At 37.3% G+C, this 26,401-nt stretch overlaps 1 protein-coding gene across 6 annotated transcripts in view; it reads right to left on the bottom strand.

Annotated features, from left to right (window-relative positions):
* Positions 1-1,223: 1,223 nt before the first annotated feature.
* NBEAL1 (neurobeachin like 1) overlaps positions 1,224-26,401 on the bottom strand; it is a 79,442-nt gene continuing 54,264 nt past the window's right edge. For 3 of the 6 annotated variants that reach the window (XM_065638175.1, XM_065638174.1, XM_065638179.1), the window contains 22 exons: positions 25,450-25,607; positions 24,732-24,856; positions 23,744-23,870; positions 23,038-23,186; positions 22,032-22,165; positions 21,045-21,146; positions 19,729-19,824; positions 19,503-19,627; positions 18,126-18,266; positions 17,899-18,029; positions 16,569-16,678; positions 15,871-15,988; positions 15,067-15,164; positions 14,614-14,730; positions 14,038-14,127; positions 12,825-12,934; positions 11,993-12,165; positions 11,449-11,543; positions 9,399-9,515; positions 8,565-8,726; positions 7,326-7,474; positions 5,802-6,643 (listed from right to left, as the gene is read on the bottom strand). In XM_065638175.1, the coding sequence (XP_065494247.1) occupies positions 6,370-6,643; positions 7,326-7,474; positions 8,565-8,726; positions 9,399-9,515; positions 11,449-11,543; positions 11,993-12,165; positions 12,825-12,934; positions 14,038-14,127; positions 14,614-14,730; positions 15,067-15,164; positions 15,871-15,988; positions 16,569-16,678; positions 17,899-18,029; positions 18,126-18,266; positions 19,503-19,627; positions 19,729-19,824; positions 21,045-21,146; positions 22,032-22,165; positions 23,038-23,186; positions 23,744-23,870; positions 24,732-24,856; positions 25,450-25,607 (2,901 nt within the window). In that variant the 3' untranslated portion in view covers positions 5,802-6,369. Of the gene's footprint in view, positions 3,963-5,801; positions 6,644-7,325; positions 7,475-8,564; positions 8,727-9,398; positions 9,556-11,448; positions 11,544-11,992; positions 12,166-12,824; positions 12,935-14,037; positions 14,128-14,613; positions 14,731-15,066; positions 15,165-15,870; positions 15,989-16,568; positions 16,679-17,898; positions 18,030-18,125; positions 18,267-19,502; positions 19,628-19,728; positions 19,825-21,044; positions 21,147-22,031; positions 22,166-23,037; positions 23,187-23,743; positions 23,871-24,731; positions 24,857-25,449; positions 25,608-26,401 lie in introns of those variants that run through there. The other 3 variants (XM_065638177.1, XM_065638178.1, XM_065638180.1) reach the window with 2 other exon arrangements.

Below are 26,401 nucleotides of genomic sequence, written 5' to 3'. Positions count from 1 at the left end.
TTGGGATTATTATTTTTTGTTGGTGTTGGTAAGCTACATGGATGATAGAAAAGCTGGTTTTTAGATATCCTATTAGTGAGTATAAGTAAATTGCTATAGAATAATCCACGTAAGTCAGATGCTAACTTGAACAGCAAATATTTCGCTTTCTGAATGCTCGTATAGTAGAAAAACTGCACAGACTAGATAAGATTCTTCACTATAGATGAAAAGACAACTAAAATACTACCAAGAGTTACAAGAGAATTGATAAAGATAAATTTAACAAACATTTTACTTGAAATAAAGGAGAGATGTCTTCTAAATATCATTCTTTGGTATGCAAGTTCAGAACTGTGCTAGGGAGAAGTGACTCAATACTGCAAGCTACTTGATCTCATCTATATGCAGCTACGAAAAGAGTCAGTTTTCAGTTTCTTTTAGATATCTATATTTACACTCCTACTTGCTCAGCTTCGAATGTAAGCATATCTTAAACTTTTATAAATATCATTAGGGTTGTTCCAAAAAGTAAATGTAAGAAGATACCACCAAGAAGATCTTGACAAATGTAGTGTTAGGAAACAACTGTTGCTTAAGACTATTTTATTCTGAATTCCTGATCAGAATGCTCTCATCTCACAGCTTTAACTTTTACACTTAAATAAATCTCGTTTCAAAAGCAAAGGAAAATCTTATTTCACCAATCCTACATGAAAAACAAAATGCAATCCTAAGCTTTAGCAGCTTGAGGAAATCAAAGAATTATGAAAGTCAGTTCACTAATTCACAGTGCACTGCATAACAGACTGCAATTCAACCAATGCGAACAGCTGATCGGAAAAATTACTGTCTACTTTTAAAAAGACTTACACAAACGTTAAAACCGAAAGAAACAACACACCAGCTAATGCTCACATTTACCACCTATATCTTTTATTTAGAGCTGGGTTTAGATAAAAGCAAAGTGCAGACCTTCAAAGCTACAGGGGTCTTTCCAGAGAGGCTCTGACAAGAGCTGGTGCGCACCTCCCGTCCTCGAGGACCAGATAAAAGATCAAAAGGCAACGGCTGCTGCCGTTGTGCGTAGGGCACGAGGCAGCTCCGAGCTCACCCGTTCCCTCCTCACTCCGCTGCTTCGTGCAGAGCATAAACCAGCCTCAAGTCTGAAAGCCTGAGAACTCTCCACGTTCGAACCCGTCCCAGATGTTTGTGAACGTCACCTCATGCTTGTGATGCACTTAAATGATGGTATTCAAATGTCAAAGCTCTTCACCATAAACTCTTTCATCCTCAATAATTGCAACTACATGATATTTTACTTAAACTGACACAGTGTATTCAGTATTCTTTAATATTGAACTACTAAAAACATTAATTCTACTGTTGTATAAACATACCTAAACCACTGTAGGACGTTTTCAAACCCTTATGCGAACCTCTCTGTGCAAGTCACAAAAAGAAAACGATGCTCTCACCAAACCTGTCTCCTCAGTTTTTCCACTTGATTCTACCAGCCTGAAACATCATCATTTCCTGCCCCCTTCCCCTGCAAGTAAACACTTAAACTCATCTATGCATTTGAACAGAACATATATGCATTCTTCTAAAAACCACCAACTCAATGCCCCAAATGAGTTGTTTTCAGCTTCCCATAACAGAGGAAAATCTCACATCTGAGCTGAAATTCTTCTCAACTGCTCCCAAAAGAGCTTCCCTGAAATTCTTTCTTCATGAAATCAAAATGGACAGACATACATCACATTCTCATAGACACACTTAATACTTCCATAGTATCCTTAGTATTCTTACTGGATAGGTAATTGATTAAAAATAGTATTTTTCACTTCTCTATAGCTTATTTGAAAATATGGGATGTGGGTTTTTTACGTACATCAAGCCTGAAAATAACCACACCACTCTATTTCTGGAAACTTAATGCTCTCTTGTCAAGTGACTCAGGGAAATAATTCTTATTTTCTCCTAACTTTCCAGACAATCCAGTCTCTCACAGTGATTAATTAGAATATTGCAACTATGCAGAGACCCCACTTGTTCACTAGTCTGATTTATTGTTTCATTTAAAAAGTTAAGAAGAAGCAACACAACCTTCTTTACAGAGCACAGTAATCAGTCATTAAGAGGGATTTCTTTTTTCCAGTAAAGAAGTTGAGGAGGAGAAAACAGTTTCAATGAGACTAACAGAACTCGTGAAGGTTCTCCTTTTGCTGGGTAAGGAGGTATTACTATTTCTACAAAGTTAATAAATATTGTGCTAAAAGTTAATGAAATGAGATTATACACTATGGAGTTCCTCAGGTAGTTCAACAGCTCCCCAGACACAGGGAATATCTGGTAACATTTATAGGAGATACAACACACATTCATTTCCATAAATAAATAAAAATAACAAGAAAAGTGATGGTAGAGGGAAGAAAGCAATAGCCAAAAGGGAACATACTAGCCAACAATCACTTATAGCTCTGTCTTATATCTATATTCCCATTACCCCATGGTATTTTCTCCTTTTAATAGACATACATACATGTATATACATATATATACACAAACATACACACATCTATACACGTGCACACATACTTTCGTACACCGATCCAAAAATTCCTATTTTTCCCTCAGTACTAGGGTTTTCTAACAGTATGGGGTTTATAATTGTAATCAACATTACGAAAATGTCAGAATGACAGGAAAATACACACCCTTCTATCACTATGTATTGCTAAACCAAAAAACCAAAACCCAGTAATGGCTTCTCCAAAATACAGCATAAAATCCATAACTATTTTGTTGGATATAGTGCACATAAGGATCGGATATTTTCTTTTCCCAGGTCTTAAACACATCTTGAAAATGGATACGTTATCTGTTTCCCTGCTTTGTTTTACACACACACACAAAAAATACGGCTAACAACTAGTTTGCTGAACATCACGCCAAGAAACGAAAAGGTGCCATTTAACTAAATTGTGCTGCAATGCTGTTTAAATGATTTTGCAGTGGAAATTAATCTTTTGTTTGTAGGAGTTGCCCTACTAATGAAGCAGATTGATTTTTGACCAATATAGATACTGATTCTTTCTCTGCATTTCTTCAAGATATTAAATATACTACAGTATTTCTTGGTGTATGTCTTAGTCTACTTAACAATATAAATAATTTTCAGCAGCAAGTATTTCCTACCTCCTTTAGCTCCTTCACCACCTTCAACTCCTTTGAAGTTATTCGTATCTGTGCTTTAACCAATTTCTGATAATCAAGTAGTGCAACACAGGTGTTCCTTGCAGAACAGCCTAAGACTGGAACTACAAAAAAGATAGCAATAGCCATTTACAGGAACGAATTGCAATAAATTGTTCATTGGGCTAAAAACATATTGAAAAGGTTGTAACTGTCACCTATCTCAATTCCGAATTCAACCACTGCAACTGCCAGAATTTTAATTTACTGCTGGGGAATTACAATGCTGTCAAAGCAAAGCCAAATACCCTCTTTGTGACCAAGGAACATCTGGCCCTATTCAGCTTTAAATCAAATGCTACTTATCTTAAATTAAATTAGCAAGCTTGGGTTTGGAGGTTTGGGTGTCTTTGTTTTTGTTTTGTTTTCTTTCATTTTTTCCTGAAACACAGTTATAGCAGCCACTTAGAGAGGGATTGTGCTGTGAGCAAGTCAACACAGTTAAGGAAAAATATGCAAGCAAGCTAACTTGCATGAGTACATATGCTTATTACTGTACCTCTACCATTGGTTCATCTTCAACAGATTTAAGAATCAAGCCCCTGAAAGTTGAGATATACATTTAAAGTGACCAAAACATTAGACATGTTTCTGGAATCCACAAGAGAGGGTAGAAGCAGCAATCACTTGGAATCTTGAGTGTTATATTCAGTCTCTCCTGATGAAATCTGGCTGAGCCGTTTGCTTGATCCCCACAGCTTTCGGGAAAGCTGACCTGAGCGCATCTGTTTAAAAGTAATTCAGAGAAACAAAAGGAAGGGGAAGGGATAAGGTGGATAAATTAAAAAGGAATTCAGACACTGATTCTGGTGAAATGCAGACACTACAATGTACTGCATAAACAAAATTAGACCAACAAAAATTATTTGAAAACAAACCAAAAGTTACACTTAGGGATGATTCTTGGGACTGACAAAAAACAACAGACAACATACTAATCAAAGCCTTCTCTGATTTTGAACGGTTAAAGGGTTATTACCAAGTAATGCAGACTTATTACTTATCCTACTTCAAATGGCTTAGAAACAGTGTTTCGATTGCTATTTTGATAGGAAGGAAAAAAGAGGTGAACGTGTAGCAAAAAAGAACCAAAGTAGAAGAAAGGACATTTTATTTTAGAGATTTCAAGCAGAAATTGCTAGAAGTGAAAAGGAAAAGATAAGCAAAATGCAAGGCAGTGACAGCAGAATGAAGGAAAGAGAGAAAGGTTATCTCCTGGTGTCAGATTTATACAGTCTTCCAAAGATCCTGGGTGAAGTGCCCAAAGTAAAATTTAAACCAGAAATAATTCATACTGAGTAGGTATACAGAAGTACAGACAGATAACAAGCAACCAGAGGCCACATTAAATCCAGCATCTGGTAGGTTTGCAATCTGACAACAATTTGTAAGAAACTGTTTTAATTTACTTCTTAAATATAAGGCTTAAGATTGGCCAGTAGCGATCAGTCTGGCAGCTGATTAGGTTATGAAATCCCTCGCAGTTCAACGAACAAGGTGCGTGTCTGAAGAGCACAGGTTTGAGAACAGCTCCCAGTGGTCAGAACTACAAGTTAAGCTTGCTCAAGAACGGTGTCATTGCAGCAGCAGCCTGCTAGAAAAGGCACAGCGCTTGCAGGGATCAGCACAGACGGGTGAGCATCCCCCAGACTGCTGCGACGTCATTGTTAAAAATACAATAACATTTGTTATACTTCACTTCGTACTGGACACTGTCAATGCAGAAACACTAAAGGCCAATCTTAATACCAAGCAGCATTTCACCGTATGCACAATAAAGAAAGTTGGTCTCCCTCTTTATCCCAAGGATCAGTATCACCACTAAGAGCCAGAACTACAACACTGTCTTCTGTATAAGGATAAAATTCTAGTAATTAATATATTCCTTCCAAACTATGAATAAATCAAAGAAATACCCCACCGACATATGCTTTTCAAATATATTGATTGATGGCATTATAGAAAACTAGAAAATCTGAGACATAATGCTGTTCCTTAGATGTTTGCATTTAAAAAAAAAAATCTATTCACATAGATATTAAGCTTGCAGATCATCTGAATTATAAACAGATTATCCTGAAAAAAAAAATTCATAAAAGGAATCCAGTCTTTGGAACAACACTTTCTCCATAGTTAGAAAAATAGATGTGATTAACAACTAAAAAAAAAAAAGCCTTCAGTCTAATGATATACATACATTTCAGCCTACAAAAGATCTTTGCTAAGCAACAGGAAGGTTTGAAATGACAGTGACTTTAAAACTGCCATTACAAACATATGTTTAACCCCATCAGAAGCACCTCTCTGTCAATTGTGCAGTAGGACAAAGCCGTCCAGCCGCAGGAGGTCAGTGGGAACATCCCTTCCCATCCACTGCAAACAAAGTCAGGCTAACACTGTGGGAAGCCTGGTTCAAATGTTAAACCGTGTGTCTCCTAGCTAAAACATTTTAAACTACCGGCAAATAAAGTCGCTCTGTTTTCACAATTAAAATATAAAATTAAATTAAGACACTTTTCTGGCATTTACTAAAGGTCATGCAAAAGCAATAATCACACGTTCAAATAAATACACTGCAGCACAATGGAGATCGGGTTATAAAGAGAAGCAGGTTTAAACTAACTCAAGGACTTTGAAAATCATGACAAGAAGTACTTAAAGCAAAATCGTTGTTCTGCACAAGCAAAATTGGGCACAGCTATTTGACAGATGGATGCTCTGTATTTGATATTGCATACGCAGTACCAACAAGTTTATATTCACCATATGGAGCACAGAGCATATTGGAAACCTACACAAGTGATTCTTTGTGCACTGCAATTAGAGACTCTGAACAGAAAGCAGTAATATTTTTTTTTCCCCAGTGTCAATCAATGCGTATCAAAAGATCTGACAGAAAGCATGAGAAATAAAGTAGCTTGCTCTCTTTCGTCTCCAATTTTCTTCTGGAAAATTATTTCATCAAGAAGTGGCTGACAGCGCTATCATGTTCAGAAAAAGTTAGCTACTATGACTTTGCTTATTCAGATGCGAGTGATAAAGTCTGGAAGTTAGTCCAGCTGAGCTTCCCATCTGTGATCCCTATATACCTTTGATTCTTAATGAGAAATTTCAGTAGAGCAGTCTCAAAAGTTATTTTTTTCCCACTGAAAACTGAAACTTGCTCTTAAATTTACCCTGCCATAGAGGAGACCTCTTGCTCAACTGGAAAGCAGATATAAGTGAGCTTCCCACTGTTCGGTAGAAAAAGTTCTTGATGGTGGGTTTTACCTCTGCGGGCTTGCCAACACCGACGATAATCAACTTGCCGTCCTCCAAGCCAACAAGGATGTGGCTGTACTCTTTGGTGACAGAAATGCAGTGAATTGGCAGTCGCATGGCTAAGGGGGAGATGCTCAGGCTCAGGCTGCAATGATCAAAAACCACACAGACAAAGCACATCACGTATTTGTTTGCACATACTGCAAAGAATCACATTGCAGTTGAAACTGCTGTCTGTGGGATGCACTATAAAACACAGCTTCTCAAGGATCCAGTTTGCTATTTCAATTATTGCAAACTCCTAAGGAATGACCCCGTCATACTCCAGAATAGAGTTCCAATAACAGGAACAGGCATAGATGGGGCAGTAAATTCAGACATTTTCACTGAAGAACAGTAACATTACCCCCACAACTGCCTAAATGACAAAGATCCCTCCCATTCTGAGGAGCAATGGAGCTCTACAGAGTGCAGCAGTAAGCAGAGTTTGAAACTCAGTACAGAACTACATGAGACGTGCTCCTGCAGTTGCTGAGCTCTCAGTGACTGATCGGACATGGGGACAATCACAGCTTACAGATGTCAGACACAGCTCTTCCCAAATTCTGTCAGTTCTAGGTGCATAATTGGCACAAATGCCTGGTATAACCTCTCATTTTTCTTTTCTCCTTATCTTAGTTCCCCCGTAGAAGAGTTCTTTCAGGAACACAGAAAAAAAGCAATGGTTACCACCTACAGCACCAAGCAAAACCCACATTACACAGCCATTTCTCAACAAATCTTTATATTTGCATCTCAATAATAAACTACTGATGGTGGTACACTACCTGTAGAGATCCCGTATGGAAAGAAATCCCTGTAAGCTGCCCATCACTATATACTCGCCAGTCACACACATATCCGACACTTCCTCCTTCAGAGTCTCAGAACCCAAATATTTTCCATTGACAGAATAGAGATGTAATGCATTCTTATCCTGAAAAGATCAAAAATAATTCAGATTTAAGATTGTATTATTTGTGTCTTTAGCTCACTAAAAGGAGCTAACTTGGGCAATAACCCACAGATAATACTACTGACAAGAGTTTCCTCCTTGAATGATATAAGACTACTGAGCCTATACACAATGTGTATGTACACCAGGTTCTGTATGGAAATTTTTGAAGTTATTTCGCATCACCTGTTGATGTAACATGGTAACGTCTTACCTATCCATCTAATCAATTCCAAATTTTCTGAAAACATTCATGGATTTAATGGACACATCCCTATTTTATAAAGGTTTTTGTTAAGGAAGAAGAAAGGAAGAGAGCATTCTTATTGTCAGCCCTGCTGCCACCCTCTCTCCCACAACCCAAACTGAAAAGCAGAAGGAAATAGGTATATTTCCACAGAGCTAGATCTAGAAGTATTTTCTGGACAAGGCAATGAATTACTGATGGATTAAAGACATAGCTAACATGACCATCTGAAGTTCTTCCAGCCTGACAATACCTTGGTCTCTTCTGTCCCCATCTTCCCAATGCAGCTAGCATGCCTACATCCAATAAACCTGTCTTCAAGAAATTTTCCATGTTCATAGAAATTGTAACACCTCTACCCTTATTAAAGCAACTACACAGCTACTCAACAGACAGAATAAGCTACACTGTGAACCTTAGAGCTCTCTCTCCAACTCAAAACTAAAAAACATCAGCGTAGTCACTGGGCATCTTGTACCCCAAACTTACTGCTCGCCTTACAAGCTTCTGTTTCTGTGCACAGTGGAACTTGTTTCCCCTAGTTTTCAACTTCAAAGCAGCTCTCCCAGGAAGATTCATTAGGACATGCTTGGGCATCTTCCTTGCAGGTATTGGGAGATTTTAATGAAACTTACAGGTGCACAGTATGTCTGTGACTTATCCTTTAATCCAATTTCACTCACACTGGCTAGCAAAATAAAATAAATACAGAAACAGACACAGGATGCCCAAAAAGTATTATTACTTTAGAAAATAAGGATAAAGTTAACAACACTTATGACTAAAGTCTTCAGAGAAAGAGAGGTATTCCATGAAGCTAAGTACCTTAAGAGTGGTCTTTCCTTCTATGCTGGTGTGGACAACTATGTGGCCTTCCCAGGACACAGCCAGGTTGGGAACAGTCAGCAGGAGGGAACTCTCACAAGGCGGTCGCAAAGTCCTCACGTACTGACCTTTCCGAATAGTGCAGACAATAACAGTCCCATCCTGCAGTCAAATTAGGTAAGTTGTTACTCAGCCGGTAAGTTACCGCAACGCACAGGAAGAATATTTAAATAGAGAGGGAATATTAGGAAAGCATTTAAATCCTTAACTGGAGATCAAGACTCCTGAGCATTAGGAACTCTACACAAAGAAACCTTCCCCTCAAGGCAATGTACTACAGGCATATGAAAAAACAAATGCAAATAGGGCAAGAGGGGAAGGATAGGCAGCAAATCAGCCATTTCACAGGTCACATTTATGAGGAAGAATTAAGTGCAGGATAGAGTCAGAGTTCAGCAGCCTGCCAGAGTCGTAAAGTAAGGCAGAACGTGAATAAGCTGCACAGAACCTTCAATGTTAAGGAAGCAGGCAAGAAACTATCACAGAATTGTTTCTATGAGAAGCTTGAGATCTCCAAAGAAGTCTACACTCGTTAAAGCTCATCTGTGCAGAATACACAACATGGTAGCTGAGGCCTGTGCTGTGCAGGTCAGTTTGAGACAGCCCGGTTTAAGCAGGCAGCAAGGGAGAGGACACATAGCATCTTGATGCACAAGGCTGAAGAAAAACATCATGAAACAGTCACATTTTTGTATTATTCTTAATCAACTTCAACCATGCCGTATGGTTTGAGTAGAGAAAAGGCAAAGAAGGGAAAAGTATGACAATGCTTACCCTGGATCCTGACACCGCCATATCCAGCTCAGTGCTGATGCCAACACTTGAAACTTCATCAGTATGCCCGTAAAGGATCTGTAACGGCTTAGGTGCTAGACCTACAGGCACTCCTCCCTGAGAGTAACAAAAAGTGCAATGACACATTCTCTTGCAGCTGAAGGACAAACAAAAAATAAATTTCTGGTATCTTCACTATCAGTTGTGGGAGATGTATATTTGACATAGACCAAAAGCGAAGGCATAACTCATCTGTCCCAATTCCAATTTCTTGCCTTTTATGTCAGCAGCCCTATTTACTGAAGTCACAAGAACGAACGAAGGACATGTGAAAGACAGAGTTTCTTAGTTGACTTGTTCATATCCTTTCAGATGTCCAGGTTACACCACAGTTAGCAATCCTAATAGGAGTTAGGACCCTCTTGTCTATCCACTTTTTCTTCACCTGTGTATCTGGGCTTGTTCAGTTCTTACAGCTGACGTTGCAATTAAGCACTATGTTCACAGCCAAGCTTAAAGAAGCTGAAAGCTATTTTGCTTAAAATTACAGCAACTCTGTTCCATTTTCTAAGGAAAAGCTAATAGTCTTTCTCAGTGACTACCAGTAGTACAATATACAAAGGAAATCTTGTAGTAATGTTCATTAAAAATAGTAATTTTCCCACATGACTGCAGGGTGTAAAAAATCATTTAGTACTTTTGTTCCAGTGAGTGTACTATCAGCATATACAGACATCCTCAGACCAGTCCTAAGGCAAGACCTGTGCTTAGAGAGAAGGTATTAGTAAATAGTTCCGAGAGGACTCTCTATTGTCATTTCTGTGATAGAAATTTGACAGCCAACCAAGGCCTGGGAGCCTGAAGAATGCAGGAATGCAGAACAAGTGTCAAAATACAGAGCTGGGAAAGAAGGTGACAATGCAGAGCAGACAAGCAGAATGGAGGTGACAGTATGCAGTCATCGCTGCCACTTTGTAAAGACCGAGGTAAAATTCTCACAAGAAGAACTTAGAATACATACAAGATCATTTAGATATCCATTAAGTAATAATTAAAAAATACATTAGAAGTCTTAAGAAAAAGCAACTCTAAACAAATATAATCTCCAAAGGATGACTTATTTAACTCACACTGAAAAGATAAACTAAAAAATGTCCAACGTTTATCCTCACTTGAGACAAAAAAATACTGTTGTGAGCACTAAGGTCTCACCTTTTTGATCACACACTGTTGGTACAAAGTATTTCTTGAAAGAATTCTAAATGTTCCCACCATAAAGACAGCTTCCACAAAAAGACATGCAGTTACGCACCACTGTACTGGTTTAATGTGCTGACTTTAGTTCAGTTATAACAAGGTGACCTGACAAAACATACTGTCCATAACATGACAGCTCCCCCTGCAGTTAATCCTACTCGTGTATCTGTAATGCAGCAATCAGAAACGAACATTTAAATGCATAACAATGGAAATGGCCTCATGTTTTGCGTGTAAGTACACGCATGCATCACACAACCACTTTCATTGTGTGAAAGCACAAGACCAATATTACAGAATTCTGAAACGCCAGCGTAAATCCAAGTCACAGACTAGCGTTGTCTTTGCTAACTCCTAGTGTACTCATCAGTACTTCCCACAGAAGAAACAAAATGCTAAAATGCAACTAGTACACTGAATAGCAGCCTACAAATGTGAAAATCCCCAACCGTAAACACAGTTCTAATGAATTTGGGTAGTCACAAGTACTGTCTCTCTTTCCGTTCTTCCATCTGTACAACGGGGAATAATATTTGCCTATCCTGAAAATAATCTATGACATCTTTAAGGGTGCCTCTGAAATACTGTACTTCAGCTGTAAAGTAACTAATGTGCATAGTGAATACTTCAAACACAGAAGACAATGGGAGTAATAAAATTAGTAAGCTAATCCATTTTAGTGGACTATCTTCCCTGCCAACCTGAAAGGAAATCAATTAACCATCACAGCAAAACAGAGAAGCACAAAAAAGCATTCAGAAACTGCTTCTCAGAGTATGCCTAAATAACCTACCTGCTGAACTATTTGCCATATCATACAGGTAGTGTCTCTGGAGCCTGAAATTAAATGAATTCCACAGTGGTCTATTGCCAAGCAGGTCACAATATCTAGATAAAGGAAAAAACCCACGAAATTATCATCACATAAATATTTAAGACTAATTTCCCACAGAGTGACAATGTGCATGTAATACATCAACAATGTATCCTGATTTGCAGTCAGTTCACTGTGATAAGGGCTGATGAGACTGTATTAAACAATGACGTCTTGTACAGCCTGGTGTACCAACCTGACTTAACCAGCTTAGCTACCTAAAACCAGCAGTCAAGCCTTCTTTTGAAACTACATTAAACCATCACTCCAATGACTAAAAAGTCATGCTGAAGTACTTATGTATAATCATGGTTCAAATATTCTTCTGCTCTTACGCTTCCATTCCTCTATAACAGCTGGGTTTGTCTGCTCAAGTGCACTGGCTATAATTATTTCCAAAAAGACCAAACACCGAGGCACAATATGTAAAACCTTTCATTTCATGATATAAACAATTACTAACCCATGTGCCTGATGTGCTGTCCAACCAGCTTGCCTTTCGTAAGAGATGTCACTCTGATGCTGTTGTCCCAGTGTCCTCCACTAAAGAGTAATTTTGCATCATGGGACACTGCAAACAACTTGGAGGTGATCTCCAGCCCCGGTGCAAAGGGACCACTCACATTGCGTTGGGTTCTGTAGGCAAATGATGAGCAGTTAAGGGTAGCTTTAGTTCAGACCAATGTATTTTGCACTTCCTATATCCTTAAAAATTAATAAGAAATTCCATCTATAGAGGAGCCTATATCTACAAAAAAAAAATAATAGGTGAAATTCTGGCACCCTGATATCCATGGCAATACTCTCTCTACCAGCAGCAAGTGGAAGCAAGATTTCACCTTAGATCTTTTCAGTCTTTCATGCAATTTGGTCCTGTATGAATAACTCATGTCCCTACTAAGGATTGTTAAAATAATGAAAAAAAGAATATTCCAAAAACCAAAGAAACAAACCCACCACATATACCTGCACTACCACCACATATACCTGCACTACAGTGTAAGAAAGTATGAAGACTGACCATCTCAGATTCAAAGATGGGTATTTATGATGATAATTAGAATTTTAAAAAGTTAGAAGTAGATCTAAGAACGAAGAACCTTGAAATGCTGCTTAAATAACTCTTTACTAGAACAGTATTACAGATTAGAGGTAATATTATTGAACATCAGAAGATGCATTCTTATGTGAAAACTCAGCCGATGAAAACAGTACAATCCACTGACTGTTGAACAATTACTATGTTTTATTACTGGAGACGCATTCATCTGCACCTCGCCTCATCATATGCTTACTTGGGATTTGTCACTGTGGTATCTCTGATGAATGTAAAATAGTTGGAGATATTTTTATCATAAGGCAGCCAACCATGAGTTCCAATGACACAGTTCAGACTTGCTGTTACCTAAAAAAGTTTGAAAGGAAAAATCAGTGAAACCCAGAGGTATATTTTCTGCTTGACTTTGATGGCAATGGAGCTTGCATAAAACCCAGTACGGGCTTCTTGAGAATTTACCACAAAGTAAAAAAGAACACATACCACTTCCATCTACAAATTTAAAAAATAATCCAGGTGAGTTAATGCACATGTGGTACACATTAACAAATTAGAATAGCATATGTTCTAGATACGTCAGAGAAGTTGAAAGCAGTGAGAGGGAACACGTAGCAGAGATAAAATACAAAAAACTCAGCCAGCTGCTGCTTCTCTTATTTGAAATAGCAGTCATTAATCGTTAACATACTAATACAGGAAGATTTTTTTAAAAAATTGTACTACAGTTCTATTTCTGAGAAAATAAGAAAGGAATGTAAATAGTCAAGGATATTTTCATTAGATATGTAGAAAAACTACAATGAGAATTTCAGACGTGTCCAAATTCTAAATTATATATGCACATACCACATTAAGCCAGGACAGTAAATTTGACCTACAAAACAGGAATATTGGAAAATAGTACTCTTTCCTGCAAAACCAAGGTATTATTGCACAGGGGCCCATGTGCAGACCATACATACAGATGTAAACACAAAAACACTCTCCTCTTTTCATCATTTGGCCACCTGCCATAGTGTCAGCACAAAAGTTAATTTTAGCAACAGTGCCAGCCTTTGAAGTATGTATACATGACATATGGTATAGTTTAATATATGGGTTGGAAAGTAATGATAAACATAATGGTGCCATGAAAAACTGTCATTTTCAAGCTGGGCTGCACTGCATTAGGAAGTTGATTGCTACTATGGAAGTGGATCGAGTGGGCAACTTACACCACGCCTCACGACAAATGACACTCGTGTCTCATCAGTTCTTAAATGCCATTCAACACATCAACCTGGTTTCTCTTCAGAAGACAAATATTTAATTTATAGCTGACATTCACTATGGGTTAAAGGAATACATTTGAACAGGAACAGTTAAGAAGTGTTTCTCTACAAGTTGTATGAAACATACACACCTATTTGACTGTCTGCAGTCTAAGAATAGTATTGACACATGCAACTCACCAAGATCTCTGGGCTTCCCTGAGAAATAAAGGAACGTGCCTGATTCCTGGGGACAACAGCTTTGACGATGGGCACACCATCACTGATTCCCTAAGAGAAAGGACATGGTTTTGGTTTGCTTATATATAAGAGCTAAAGCACAAATCTGCGAAGAGTAAGACCCAAAGGCTCTGGAGTAACGTCAGACCTGTAGAGTCCTCTAAGGCACCAGTACACACATATCCAGTTCATGCAGGGATGCTTTGCTGCCAACACCAGAAATGAAACCCTGGCTCTGTCCTAAATCAGGGAGTTTAGCTATCAAGTTCAGTGAGTCCTCAGATACCACCACTGATGTTCTTAGCTTTCTTAGTGACTCAAAAACCACCCACACAAGCAGCCAGCAGATACAAATTTAGGAGATTCAACCTCTATGAAACTAATTAAGAAGACAGAGCTCATTTTAGACACATTTGCATTTTAAAAACATTTTGTCTAGATAGGAAGCAAGTTTATTTTCATCTAGGTTGCGACCTTTTGTTTCAAGTACATCAGAAGTTTCAGATCAGATTTCACAAAATTTCAAGCAACATCTACCTCGATGAAGAATGACTTCAGCTCAGTGAGGTGTTGAAAGAGATTCAGAGTGGAGGTGTCACTTTTAGTGAGTCTTTGCACCACCTCTTCTGCTGACAGCCTTTGTGGATGGGGCTCCTAGGAGACAGTATTTGAAGGAATATCAAGTTACAGAAGTTTATCCATTTGTTCAAGTCACATGATACTCAGAAACTTATTGATAATCAATGGGAAAATAGACTCTTAAGCACCTAATTTCCCTTGGTAAAGTATATTAACTTCTTTCGAAAATGGTATGCTAAATTTCCATCAGTGTGACCTTTACCAACGGTAATGTAGCAAAGACTTAAAATTCCTAAAATGACAAACCATTCCCTTACAAACCATCATCTTTTCATTCTTTTTCCAAAGTCCTTTGTTACTCAGATGGATTTAACCATAAAGGTCTGATTGAGAGGGAACAAAGAACATTACCTTTAACAGCTGACATGGAGTTTGCCCAAAATTGTTTATCATCCCTTCTAAAGCTTTCCTTTCTTTCTCATCTGTTAAAGCATCCAAATCCACAGCCCCTAGACCACAACCAGAATGATGAAAGGTAGAAAAATGGAAAAAGAACATGATCCAGACAACTTATTGAGAACTGATAATGGTCAATAATGTTGCCAAACTTAATTTAATTGCAGCATTATCATGTTTTACCCCAGAAAAGCTTCCAAACAATGCCTCCATATTAAATACCATCTGAAAACTGCACTCAGTATGTGGAATTAAGTGTATCTGTAAGTGCAAGAATTGCAGGCTTTTTTCTTATCAAACAAATTTAATATACTTCATGCATGCAATACATTGCATATAAAAGCCACTCAAAATTTAGCTTTGGAATTAACAGTCTATCATTTATCTTCAATAATTGTTGGTTTTGACCAACTTGCCTTGACTCCTAAACCACAAGAAACCTCTTCCCACAAATGCTTTTAAGCAAGCAAGTGAGAAACTAGCAAAACCCTCCAAGCACTTTAAGAAACAAAATACAAGTGACAGGAACAGCCACCCTTTTAAAAAAACACCTTTATTAAAATTTCAAGTTTGCAACTTCTGATCAAAGAATCAAATATTCTGGTTATTTTATGATAAATTGCAAGTTATGCTTCATCTATAATTCTTTTGCCTTACCATATGCTACTATATGGCATGCTCACAAATCAAGTGTTTTCTGTCTAACACTGAAAATCCCCAAGTCTGATGACAATGACAAGAAAGCATACTGCTTTGTACCTTCATAAGTACAATAATAGAACACATTGAGTGCGTCCACTGCAGCTGGTCCCCTCTGCTTGTAGCCAAAAATCAGATCTATCCATTCATGAAGATGAGCGGAAACATACTCAGATTCCTAGAACAGAAAAATACTCTTGTAAGAATAAGAGAAGTACTGCTGCCTTCTTGAAATATTTATTATTTGCTGTGAAAGAGATTTAATTCCAAAAGATATTTAATTCCAAAAGTAGGTATACACCAATGTATAGTGCAGAAGTATAAGAATATCCATGTGCGTTAAGGGCAGTAACTGCCAGTAAGAGGGAAAATTAATCCAGCAAAGCAGCACATCTAGACTATTGAAATGCAACCATGCAATGGAAGGTAAGCTGCTAGTTCCCTAGAACCATAAAGCATAATCTTTAAAAAGCAAGGTGATAAGGCTTCCCTAAACTTACTTAATTCTGCATTCTATGTCCTAGGGCAGCAAACTCCCACATGATTTGTATCTTCAGGCTCTTCCTTTCTTTTTTTTTTTGCGCCTTTTATGGACATGCACAGTTCTCTTAACTGAAAGTTCTAACGGCACTTGTAATGTCAAACGCAACCACAACTCTAGTTCAAATGTAGCCTCAGTAGTTCACACTTAAGCCACAATGAAAATGTGTAGGTGTACTTGCTTTATCATTATTTCACACACATAAACCCCATCTTACCAGAGCCTTCCTGTGTTTATAAATGAAGTCTTCTGGGGAGTGGGCCCATTTGGGGAGAACAACATCATTTACCACTTCTTTGGATATTTGAAGCTGACCTAAGTTAAAACCTAGTGAAGAATTTGGAGAATTTTAAGAGTTACTACAAAATATTTCAAATATCTTGATTTCTCAATAATGATTAAAAAGCATTACTATCTCAATACAAGGGAAGGATATTGAAAAATTCTTAATGTATATTTCCAGCAACGCTACCACCGAGGGTAAGTTCTGCCTGAATGTTTAAGAAGTTAAATAATACAGGATAACAATTGTCCGAAGCACCTAAATTATTCCAAAGCTGAAGTCCCAACCTTAAAAGTAGCATTAATTATTTACACACCTATCTGTAAACAGATCTGCATTTGCTTTCTTTTAGCAGGACTACGAGTCCAAAACATTTCAATGAGGTTATTCATAAGAATGAAGTTACTTTCAGGTTTAAGTGGTTGTAGAATCAAGGCTTTCAAGAAGCCTTAAATCCCACCAGGTTTCACTAGGACAACTCTAAATACTTAAATGACTTTTGAAAGTATGACTCGGGTGTTTCCAATTTTTATAACTTAGAACTCTTGTAGATTGTAGCTAGCAGAATCAATTAGCAGCAACACAAACATACAAATCCATTTTAAAATTGTGTAATAGGTAGAGAAACCATTCACTATGCGATAAATGTGAATTAAAAACCAGCTGGGAGTCTCACATCAGAATGCAGGATGCTGTCTTTGCAATCAGCTTTATGAGTGAATTTTTTTTTTTCCTTGTTATGGGCACTGAAACCTTACATAGCTCTAAAATCAGGTGATTTAACATTGCATTGGAAGGTAACTGTAGCAAGCAGAAAATATGTTGGTTGCCTAGAACAAATAAAAGACCTCACATGTTTGAAGATGTCCTAACTCTATCATCCAATGAACTCAGTAAAAAGAATACTAATTAACCTATATTAACTTTTGCTAATTATTTAATCAGTATTAACTGTTGCTAATTTTTTCTTTTTCAAACATCCAAACGATAATCTCTGATACTTTACATTAGGTAAACAACACTATTTTTAGCCATCCTGAAGTCCCTAGTCTGAATTGTAAACAACATTTAGGTTGCTGCTTATCACAACTGGTGTCTTCATTAAACAGTTTGAAGCCAGCATGATAATTAAAGTAATTTCTACAAGCACACTATAAAGGTTACATAAGTAGTGTTCCACAGCATTCACAAATGGTTGTAACAATTCTTTTCTGAAGAACACAAGAACAGCTTTCTATGAGAATATTCGGTGTAGTCAGTTTACCATTTTGATTCTCCAGGAACTCTGGAAAGTAGAAGAACTCTGGGATAAGTTCCTTGACATCATTGGGGTTGTCCATGAGCGCCTGCCAGGTAGCAGGGATAGAGTGGAACTGCCTGTCAGCACAGTCAAATCTGCAGATCAGAAAACCCAGGTTAGACTTGGATCATTCCCTCAGTAAAATGATAATGAAGAAAAATGAAGGTGCTGCTCATTTGCTCACAGCATACCTGCCACTTTGAAGCTGGATATGAAGTGTTGTGAAAGGTTCTACCCGAATGAGGTAATGCATGACACCAGCAGCATTTGAGTAGTGTGTCCCATAGTGAAATTTGTCAATCATCCCCAGGGGATCCTCGAAATTCTCATATCTAAAAAAAAAATAAGGATTTATAAATACAACTGAGCACTTCAGTTGACTGACATGTGGGTTATACTTATTGGAGGCAAGGGTTCAAAAGAAATGATCACAGCATTCTATAAGAGAAAAATACATTGTGTTTTATTAAATATGAGGACTCCAATTCTGACTTCGAAAGTCCCTAAGAAAAAGACTGCTGAAAGACAGAAATGTACACTGGATGAAGCCTTTGCATACCTGTTCTTATACTCTTCCCTAGGCATTTGCTATCAGCTGTCAGAAACTGGATAAAGGGCAAGACAGGACTGATTTAGTATGACTTAATACAACAGACAACCCCCCCGCCACGTCACTAAGCTGTATAGATATTATTGAAGGGACTTGTCACAGTTTCTTGCGAGATTTAAGAAAAAAATAAAAGATAAAAAGATTGTGTGTGTGACTGTGTCAGGATGCAGAAAAGATTTAATTGACACTCATGCCCGTTTCCTTTTCTACTGTCAAACTCAGTCTACAGTGCCATGCCACTGATATATTCCTCAGTGGCACAAGGCTGGTAAGAGAAATCAGTTCTCCAGCAGTACAACTAACTAGAATTTCAATACAGTCAGGGACAGAGCCTAATCATTCAAAGAAAATTCTCCATGTTCCAAGTTTTCCAAAGAAAGCTGGTTTTGGAAGCTGCCTGACTGGTGCAATGTGGTATGACAGCACACTCGCTCCTCACACTAGCAAAGAAGGAAGGATCGCTACATAGATGTGTGGGTGTAAGTACTTGTCATTCCTACCTACAGAGGAGTTGCTGGAAGTCACTGAGTTATGTTTTATTTCAAAAATAATAATCTATGCTTGAAAAAAAGAGCAGGAAGCACAGACTCAGGCTCAATGTTACCTCTCAGCACAGGCAGCTCAACTCACAGTATGGTTTCGCATTCCTTATCTTGAAGCAGACATGGGACATTGTATTCTCTCTTCAAGCTGCTGGGTCTTTAAGTGTTTCTCCATCCTTTTAGTTTTTTTATCTCCACATCTCAGAAACAACTGAAAATTTGTCCTTTCAATGCCATATAAGCTAACTAATCTGAATACAGTAGGAACAACAAATCATAACCTTTGCAAATGCACCTGTGATGTTATAAAACTAGTTTTTAAAACTTTCATTGTCACAACTTTATTTTTAAAATGTGTTATTAGCCTGAAGGCTCAGAAAAGATAGAGAAATAGAACTGAGTGTTCTGGTACGTACTTCTCCTTCACAGCCTTGGCATTCTTTTCATTTACCACCCCTATGGGTTTGGACAGATCTCTAAAGACTGCAGGATTGTTCAGGTCTAGTTCTTCTGAAGTATAATCTCGTAAAATCCAAGGGAACTATAAGAGAGTCAAAGATAAAATTGAGATTAAAAATCCATCTTTCAAAATAGAAGAAATACATCTGGCAAAAAAATTAAAAATTGGGGTTTTTTAATTACCACAGGATATTGAGCAAGGTCATTGTAAGTTCGTCCTGCCATTGTGTTCAGCTGAATAAGGTAGTCAAAGTTGGATATTTCTCTATTCACCCATTTCTGAAAGACATAAAAAGATACAATGGAAGTCACTACAGCAAAGACACCGCTACTACAAATCACATGTCTTGGCAGTGTTTATCTGCCAGAGGACAGTATTGGCAAGTGAAAGACACAAGACTCTAAGAATGGTATGAAAGTCCAAATTTAATTTCTCTTAATAAAGTTTATTTTCGCTTTGATTCAGTGACTGTGCTACTTATATTTCACTGAAATAATGTCCATGATTGATGCCAGTACTGTTTTAACCACAGGGCAGCAGACAACTAGCAGCCTCAGAATTAAAAAAAAAAAAAAAAAGAGAAGAAAAACAGATTAAAGAAACAAAAAGGCAGCAGGTAAACAAGTATTGAGAAAAAGAGGACCAGAACTTTGAATCCATTACAGTTCTAAGGTCAACACTTATTTATAAATTGTTCTCCCATTGTTTAACAGTACAGGAGTTTGTCAACTAACATTGTTCTTGCACCTTTGCTCCACTATTACATTTTAAAACAAAGAACATACAGAGCTGTATTCAGAAGGGCTCAATATCTGTCTGTAGTGTGATGGAGCCATTTCATTACAGATGATATTTTCTCTATTTAAATACACAATTTGATAGCTTTTATTGTTAGGGAAACAAAAAAAACCCTAAGTATTTCCAATATTTTAAAAATCATTTGCAAAGCTTCCTCCCTCAGAGAAAACAATATTGTGGCATAAAGAGATGGAAGTTAAAAATACATTTACTCCATTTAAAAATTTATCCATGTTTAGGGTAATACATACACTGACATTTTCCTTTTATACCAATATTACTAATTCCCTTAAGACCATATTTCCTGCTTAATCTTCATGAGTTTCGTTGAAAGCCCCATCATGAAAAGGTAGCAGGGAAAACTATTTGCACATGTAGTGAAAAAAGTTCCAAAATGGGTACTCAAGATCATGGACTGAAAACAGAAGCAAGTCTGCTGCTTGTTTTCTACTCTTGTTGGAACACTTGTCCTAATATCATCAACAAGAGATCCGTTTACCTCACTGACTGTACACAACAAAACACAGCGATTCTAAAAATAATGCAGGTGAAAGTTCAGGGGCCAGACTGAAGGTACAGAAATTGGCAGTTGCCATCTACATACTGGGGAAAAAAAAGCCAAATCAGTAGTCTAGGATGTTCCAGGACTCCTTCAGGAGGCAGAGGAATGCTTTAGACCGTTTGTGCTGAAGTCTCGTACCTGCATCAAACCTGAAGCTTTAAAAAGTTCCTGCGGAGATCTTGTCCCAGAAATATTTGGAGAACGTAGTGACAATATTCGACTATATACTTTGTTTCGTACCTGTCAGAAAACAGCATGAATAAAACAATTATTCTGGAGATTGAAGCTGACAAGTAAACAACTTCTCTGCTAATTAAAATGTGAAATAAATTGAATACAATTATGCTTTAAACACTTCTATCTCTTGCTGCATAAAACCTTTGGACATGGATGGACATGACATCCTTCAATTACAGGATATAAAGGCAACATATAATACGAAGTGATTTTTTATTTTTCTGTAGATGCTACACAGAAAAATCATTGTTGCCACAGAAGTCTTCTAGGAAATACTGCTGCTGTTCAAATAAAGTTACACCAATGTTTTTCCTACAAAACTATTGCAAAGGTTTATTTGCTAAAAACAAACAAACCCGAACAAACAAAACCCACAAAACGAACTGACCACAACATTTTATAGGAGCTATTCATAGACCGATCTACTAGTATGTAACTCACTTTAAGTTCTGATATTTATCTTAGTCCCACATACCAGAGGGGGAAAAAAAGTTCATTTATCCTAAACCAAGGAATATAGAAACAGCAATGACTTCCAATGCTGTGGTAAATTAGAAAGTCTCCTTTGCTTTGTAATGCGTTTGCTCAGAATATTTTAAAAAGATGTGTGGGCTCCAAGATTAGATTGCTAGTGATGTAGTTTTAGTTGAGTAATTGCTCTCTATCATAACAGAGAGAAAGAAAGAGACAGGAAAAAGAAGGATCTTGTTTTATCCATCTTTTCATAGTTTATCAGTTTCTAGATGCCAGACTGCAGTCTAGTAAAACCTTTGCTACTAGTGTTACAGTATTAGGAAAGACACTAGACTCAAATTAGACACGATCAGCGAACTTTAACTTGACACTTGTCCTAACTATATAAATCAAGGAAATCTGGGAAACTCCTACCTCCTTATTGAAGTTGAGGAAATAGTTGGTTTGATCGGTAAGGAAGATCTCCAAAGCCGACCTCCTCAGGTTGTACCGACGCAAATGGATCTCTCGAATTTGAGAAAGGTGCCATTTGAAATCAAAACCTACCCCTAGGAAGACAACTTTGATTGTTGACGTGGCTTATATCAAAAACTTTTCATATAGACATAATGCAGTATCATTTCCAATCACCCCAGAGTTATTCCTAGAAAAGGTCAATTTTATGTGTGGCCTGATTAACCATTTTGCTGGGAAAAATCTCTCTTCAGCTATTGTTCTACTGAAAGAAAGAGGCAGCAGGGAATTTCTGATGGAGTGTAGAACTTGTTTTTGCTTTCTGATCAAAGACACTTTATAAATGTATTCTGTTGACAAAAAACATGAACCAAACCCCTTTGCTCTCTTAAACAGGCTCAAATAGAAGCTTTTATATTCAGAATTCCCAAAAGGTCAACTTCTTGATACACTGGTATTGAAAATTTTACCAGTATTCGTCAAACATTTCAGTTCACTGTTTTCATGCTCAACTATGTATATTCTAATAAAGTTCACTGAATTAATATACATGATTGATGTTTACATACTACTACTTTTTAATCATCACTTACTACTACTTTTTAATCAATGTAAGAGTGAAACCTTTGTCAGGGAGAACATGGAGGTGCCATGTGAGCAACAATTTAGAGGTAATGACATTTTTTAGTCAGCAAACTTAAAAAAATAACTTATTAAAAAAAATTAAGAAATACTCAGAGTGGTGAATCCATTTAGCAGCTCAGCAAGTACAGTTCCAGACTCTCGATTCTGAAGGCATCAGCCAGCCACTGACCACCAAGTACAATATTAATTTCAAGTACAGATGCACAACTTGTCTCTTCACAATTAGTTTGACATTCATTCTCAAAAAAAAAAATCCAACTCAGCCTACTGAAAACAGAATGCTGAACTGCACTGAACAGAAAGAGACAGTGATCATACTCACCTTCATCTTTTTCAATGCTACCATCAAAGAAATAGATGTGCTGGGTAGTGATCTCCAGCCTGCCAGGTATCACATCAATTACTGTAATGAGTTCACAGTCTTCAGACAATATCAGCTTTTCTTTCTGGCTTTGCTCGTCCTTCTCATCTCTATAAAAATACCACTAAGTGTTACAGGGTTCGGAAGATTATACAGTTGCTTGGGTACTTGGGAAGAGTACGGTTCAGAAAATAATGAAATTTGAATGGCATTAAAAGTACAACATAAATGACTATATGAAGGTACTTCCATCAGCAGTCTTGCATGTTTCAGACTAGACTACCAAACACCATTTCATAGCATCACTCTTTGGGCTTGATATTTCAGTCTCAGGCACAATGGACTTGACCTCCCCTGAGGTATGAAAACATGAGGCTGCATTTCCCTTTCTTATTTAATTGCTAGGTGCTGAAATTATCTGGCCCAGAGCAGAGCTAAGTCCTGGTTCATGTGACTAAAGTTACCTTCAGAAGTATTTGAAGTAATGGTTGCCCAGAAGTCTATAGACGTGACACATCACAAACAAGCGTTTAATTACCTTTATGGTACAAGAAAATACAACGGTATCACTCAGAAAAGTGCCACTTCTCTGCTGGACTTCAACAGCACAGACACACATAGCTGCATGCACAACATCACATGCCCAGTTCCATTCTGCTGTACTTACAAATTGGAACTGGCTGCTGTGTCTTCTTCTGGTAGTTCAAGAACATCATCTTCCAAGTCACTCACTTTCACCTGCTTCACCACCTCCAGAAGCAGAGAGTCACTAGAAGGCTGTGTCTGGTGCACACCTGTCAGAAACAGACATTGCAGCTCAGAAAATGTTTGCTACGGCACTTCGGGAAAGCTGAACTCCTGAGTGTATCTTCTGCTGTCAAATGTTGGTTTTACCTGAGTAAGAAACAACCAGACTTCTTAGATACTTTTGGGGGAAGCAGAACACTAAAGATACTCCTTGAACTACATGAAATATATGTCAAATCGTAACAGTATAACAGGAAGACACAAACACATTAGAAAACCGAATTTTGCTGTGGACATTTCCAACAAAATATTTTGCAGTGTTCTGCCAAACACTGTTAAAGCATGCAGATTTCATGGAAATACACTGCATTTATTTTTTGCTTGCTTGGGTTTAAAAGTGTGGGTTTTTTTGGTTCGAGCCTTGACATCCAACACACCTCACTTAAATAACAGTTTGCACCCCTAACTCTACTGTTTGGCATATTTCTGAAACAAAGCGCTTCATATCTACACATTTTAATTATAAGCTCTAAAAGGTTGTAAAGAAATAGTGCCTGCATACTCTGATCTCATTGTTTCTTTTTCTTGAAAAAATCCTATGCAAGAAAGCTTTGTGACTATTTTAAAACAAAGGCTTTCTTTAACTTTTTTTTTTTTTGGCACAAAAATACACATTTGAATAAACAAGGGGAAATGAATTCTACCCGGTAGGAAGATGCTGTTTCAGGTCAAAGTACCACTCTTATGTTACACGTTTTACTACAGAGGAAATAAAGAACGAAAAAAAAATATCAAGATTTAAATATCTACCATACACTGATTCTTAAATACAAAGAGTAAAGTGTGTATCTTTCTTCAGTACAGACTGAAGAACCTCAAGTGAAATAGCAAATACAATCCAACTTTACCTAAATTATCTCTGAGGTCACTAGCATCCTGATGAGAGTTGAAGGTGTAATTCTGCACGAGTTTTAGTCTCATACGTGAAAAATTTTCCACATTTGAGAGTTTCCAGTGAATAGGACGCTGCTCCCTACGAAAACAAGAATATCCATAAAAACAGTTGAAAGAAGGTAAAGACCTATGTGAATTAATTAATTACAAAAGAGTACATATTTAGAAAAATACTGGTGATCCACTTGTACACTGTAAAACAGAAAAGCAATAAACTGCATTTTAATTTTATATTTCATCTTGCAGCTCTGATCAACCTAAAGTACTTTGCAAACAGTATTTATTTTCTGTTATTATTATTATTCTTTTAAACTGAAATCAGCTTAACGCATAAGAACTCAAAGTCTTTATTACAAGTCTGTTCTCTCTTTTCCAACAGAAGCACCAATCTGCAGGATCTCTCAAAAAGTTTTTGCAATCACTTCATTGATAACTAATTTTTTTTGTCACTTGGCAAGAGTATCCAGAAAGCTACCTCAGCACTATGCTTCAAACTTTGCATTTTGATAACTAAATGCAGAAAACATTATAAAAGATGCACTGAGTATTAACTTTACATCTGAAGAATTGTTATCGGAGTCAATTTGCCAAGGTTCACATGAAACAGTAAGTTAGTCATGTGAGTGAATTCCTTTTAAGTATCATATACAGTTTGATTTAAGAACTCCTTACATTTCAGCCCAAGGGCCACGTTCAGAGAGCAGGTAGAGCTGGGCTGCTCTCCACTGTCTCAGACTAGCTGTGTGTTGACTGTGAAGTTGCTTTAACATACTGTTGTAGCGCAGATTTTCCTGTCGAGCCTTTCTGCTGAACGGTTCCACAAAATGCTCCTGAAAGACCATTAAAAGCAGATCTAGCACTGAAATAACTCTGACCTTCAAAAACACAGTTTTGTGGCTTGCAAGAATTCTCATAAATTAAGGAGGAACAACAAAAGCTAAGCGGTAAACATTTCTGAAAATTTAAGGCGATGCTTACAAGAGAAATCTTAAAAAGCTTAGTGCTGGAAGAAATGGCACCAAACTTTGACTTAAAGATGTGAAGAAAGCATTATCAATGCTGAATCCATATGAAAACAATTTTTCATCATCAGAAAACTGATCAGTATGGGAATCCTATTGTTAATAGGTAGGATTTTTCTTTAAACTCCTGTTCTAGAATGTGACTTCTATTCTATTCTTCCTTTAGCTACTTGAATAAAAGATGACTTACTATAAGGATCCTTATTAAGAAGACAAAGAGAAAACAAGAGAAATGTAATTTAGCTATGATATTTGCTGTAACTACTGGTTAATTATATGCTTAAACTGAGTCTGGTCCTTATACAGAAAGGTCAGTTGAGAAACAGTTTTTCCAAATGTTAAATAAGAGTTGTTCGTTATTTTAAACACTTTCATTGTATTGAAGTAGGGTAAACAACAACCACCACCACCAAAAACAACAACAAAAAACACAAACAAAAATGAAACAAAACCAACAAAAACCCACACAAAACAAAACACACACACACACCACACACACTGACTCATAATGGAAAAGAGATTTTAATAATTCAAAACAAAGTAAAAGAACATGCAGCTTATATCTGAGCATAATTCCAGGTTGCTGCACTACGAGAAAGGCC

This window comes from Caloenas nicobarica, chromosome 6 (genome assembly GCF_036013445.1).
Source record: "Caloenas nicobarica isolate bCalNic1 chromosome 6, bCalNic1.hap1, whole genome shotgun sequence".
NCBI classification, from domain to species: domain Eukaryota; kingdom Metazoa; phylum Chordata; class Aves; order Columbiformes; family Columbidae; genus Caloenas; species Caloenas nicobarica.
The sequence above is the reverse complement of the archived record's forward strand: the minus strand, read 5'-3'. Positions and strand labels throughout refer to the sequence as shown.